The sequence below is a fragment of the Sinocyclocheilus grahami genome, unplaced genomic scaffold (genome assembly GCF_001515645.1).
Source record: "Sinocyclocheilus grahami isolate Dianchi unplaced genomic scaffold, SAMN03320097.WGS_v1.1 scaffold6893.1, whole genome shotgun sequence".
Classification (NCBI taxonomy): domain Eukaryota; kingdom Metazoa; phylum Chordata; class Actinopteri; order Cypriniformes; family Cyprinidae; genus Sinocyclocheilus; species Sinocyclocheilus grahami.
The window spans coordinates 1-2321 of NW_015511136.1; the positions used below are offsets into that span (position 1 = coordinate 1).

A 2321-nucleotide genomic window follows, 5' to 3' on the forward strand; every position below is an offset into this window, starting at 1 on the left:
ATAGTTTTCAGTCATTACATGTCTGCTATCTGTACTTATAAACATTCAGTCATCTTTACTAATACTGAATTATCATAATAAAGAAAGTAATACAGGGTTGAAACATGAACAAAATAACATATTGTTAAAATGTCTCAATATTTTTGTTTATTCAGGTCAGTGATATCCACTGTTGTTTTGGATTTACTGACTTTTGTTATATGGACAGAAACATCTGAAAAATACATCCATATCATGTACATACATACAGCTTTATGAGGATGTGAGCGTGAGTAAATAATGACAGGATTTTGATGTTTACAGTTCACTATCCCTTTAATGGCTCATACAGGCATTTGTTATACAACACCTCTTTAACTTATGACTCTTTAAATTATAAAATTGTTACTGCCATTATTACGTGTAAAATGTTTTCTGGCCATTAAAATCACCTTTTCTGAGTTGCACTCAATGGACATAACAGGCTGCTCTACAATGTGTGTGTTAGATGGGTGTATGATAGAAGTGACTTACTGAAAAGCAGATTTAAAATGTCCATTGTCTCTTCCAGAATCACAGACACATTTAGACCTGACAATAAGTTTGTAATATTTATTTTTCAAAGCCCAAGAGTCTATAAACTACAAAAATGCATCATATTTATGCTACTAAGCTAAAATGTATCACTGTAAACCAGGGCTGTTTCTAGCCAATTTGAAGCCCTAGGCGAAATCCCTACTGCCCCCGAAAAATTATATATATATATAATATATAGTTGCTTGTCACATTCAAATTGGTTGTCATAGTAATTTTAACTTTATTTACTGTACCAATATTTTAAATTGGCCTTTGAACTTAGCTTTATTGCATGGCAAAAAGAGTGTTACCTTGCCAAAGCACTGACAGAGCCCACTGATCTAATGGCATTGTTGAGTGCTCCAAATGCAAACTTTGCATTCAACAATGAGGCAGCAACTGACAGCACTCTGATCTAGTGGCATACAGGCATCGTCAGATTGACAGTACTCTAGCCCAGTAATGTTGGGGGATCCAGTGGGGGCGGCAGTCATATTTCAGGGTGACCATGCCGCTCTTTATAACAACCCTGCTAAAAGTGCCAGTACGTGCGCTCATTGGCGCCTCTTCAGCTGGTGGCGCCCTAGGCGACCGCCTAGCTCGCCTATGCCTAGAAACGGCCCTGCTGTAAACCCTTCATTTGACCATTACTGACATTAAATCAGCATTATGGAAAAGTATGTCATGCTCATATAATGTGGTAAAACATTGTGTGCTTGTTTTTATACTTGTCCTACACAAAGACAAAAAAGGCTAAATATGTAAACCTCATACATAACCTCACATCTGTGGTGTGTGTATAGTTTCTAGATAAGCACAGTATAGTGGTAATAGCAGGAAATTATAGGCAGAACTCAAATTAGCTCTCAACCAACATGTTGCCTTTGTCTGTGCAGTGCAGTTTTCTTTATGAAATATGCTGCAGTTGTTTGCAGGGATGAATATAAATGCATGAAGCAAAAGATCAAATCAGAGTACATGCTTTTGTTTGTGAAGAGAGAGGATTTACATGATGCAAATATTTTATGACTCCTCCTTATTTATGGATGTGCACATAAACAGGCTAATTATGCTGCATATTTAGTGCACAGTTAAGAGCAAACATTAAACATCATGACTGTGTGGATTCTGTTGCTGCTCTTTTCTGCAACACCAAGTATGTTATCAGGAAATACTACAATGCTGCTATTGATTTTCATACTTAACATTGTTTTGAACTCATTTGCTTCTTTCTTCAGGTGTCTACAGTATTGAACTCATTCAGCCAGACTCTAAAGAACTAAAGCCTGGCCAACCTTTGAGTCTCTCCTGTAAAGTCTCAGGCTATTCACTGTCTAGCTGTAGCTACTGCACAAACTGGATACGACAAGCTTCTGGAGGACTGGAGTGGATTAGAAGAGTTTGCTGCAATGGAGACACATACAATAGTGAAAAACTAAAGAACAAGTTCAGTATCTCCAGAGACACGTCCAGCAGCACTGTGACAATAACAGGCCAAAACATGCAGACTGAAGACACAGCCATGTATTACTGCGCACGAGAGTCACAGTGACACAAAACAACAAGAGGCATGCACAACAACATCCAGAGAGAGAAACACAGCTATAGACAGTTACTTGCTTAAGAAAGAAAAGTATAAAACTAAATCTGTAGTTCAATCATGACTATTCTCAGAAGATTTGAGCATGGTAATGGTTATGACAATGTTAATGTATTTGGTCTTGGCGGAATACATCTACTACGCTGCTGCTGAATTGCTGCTGCTG

The 2321-nt window shown here is 37.7% G+C and overlaps 1 gene segment (V, D, J or C); it reads left to right on the top strand.

The window, feature by feature from the left end:
- Positions 1–1642: 1642 nt before the first annotated feature.
- Positions 1643–2107, top strand: LOC107577701 (Ig heavy chain V region 914-like). The segment is given in 2 exon segments: positions 1643–1711; positions 1794–2107. Coding segments are annotated over 2 exon segments (357 nt in total).
- The last annotated feature ends 214 nt before the right edge of the window (positions 2108–2321 follow it).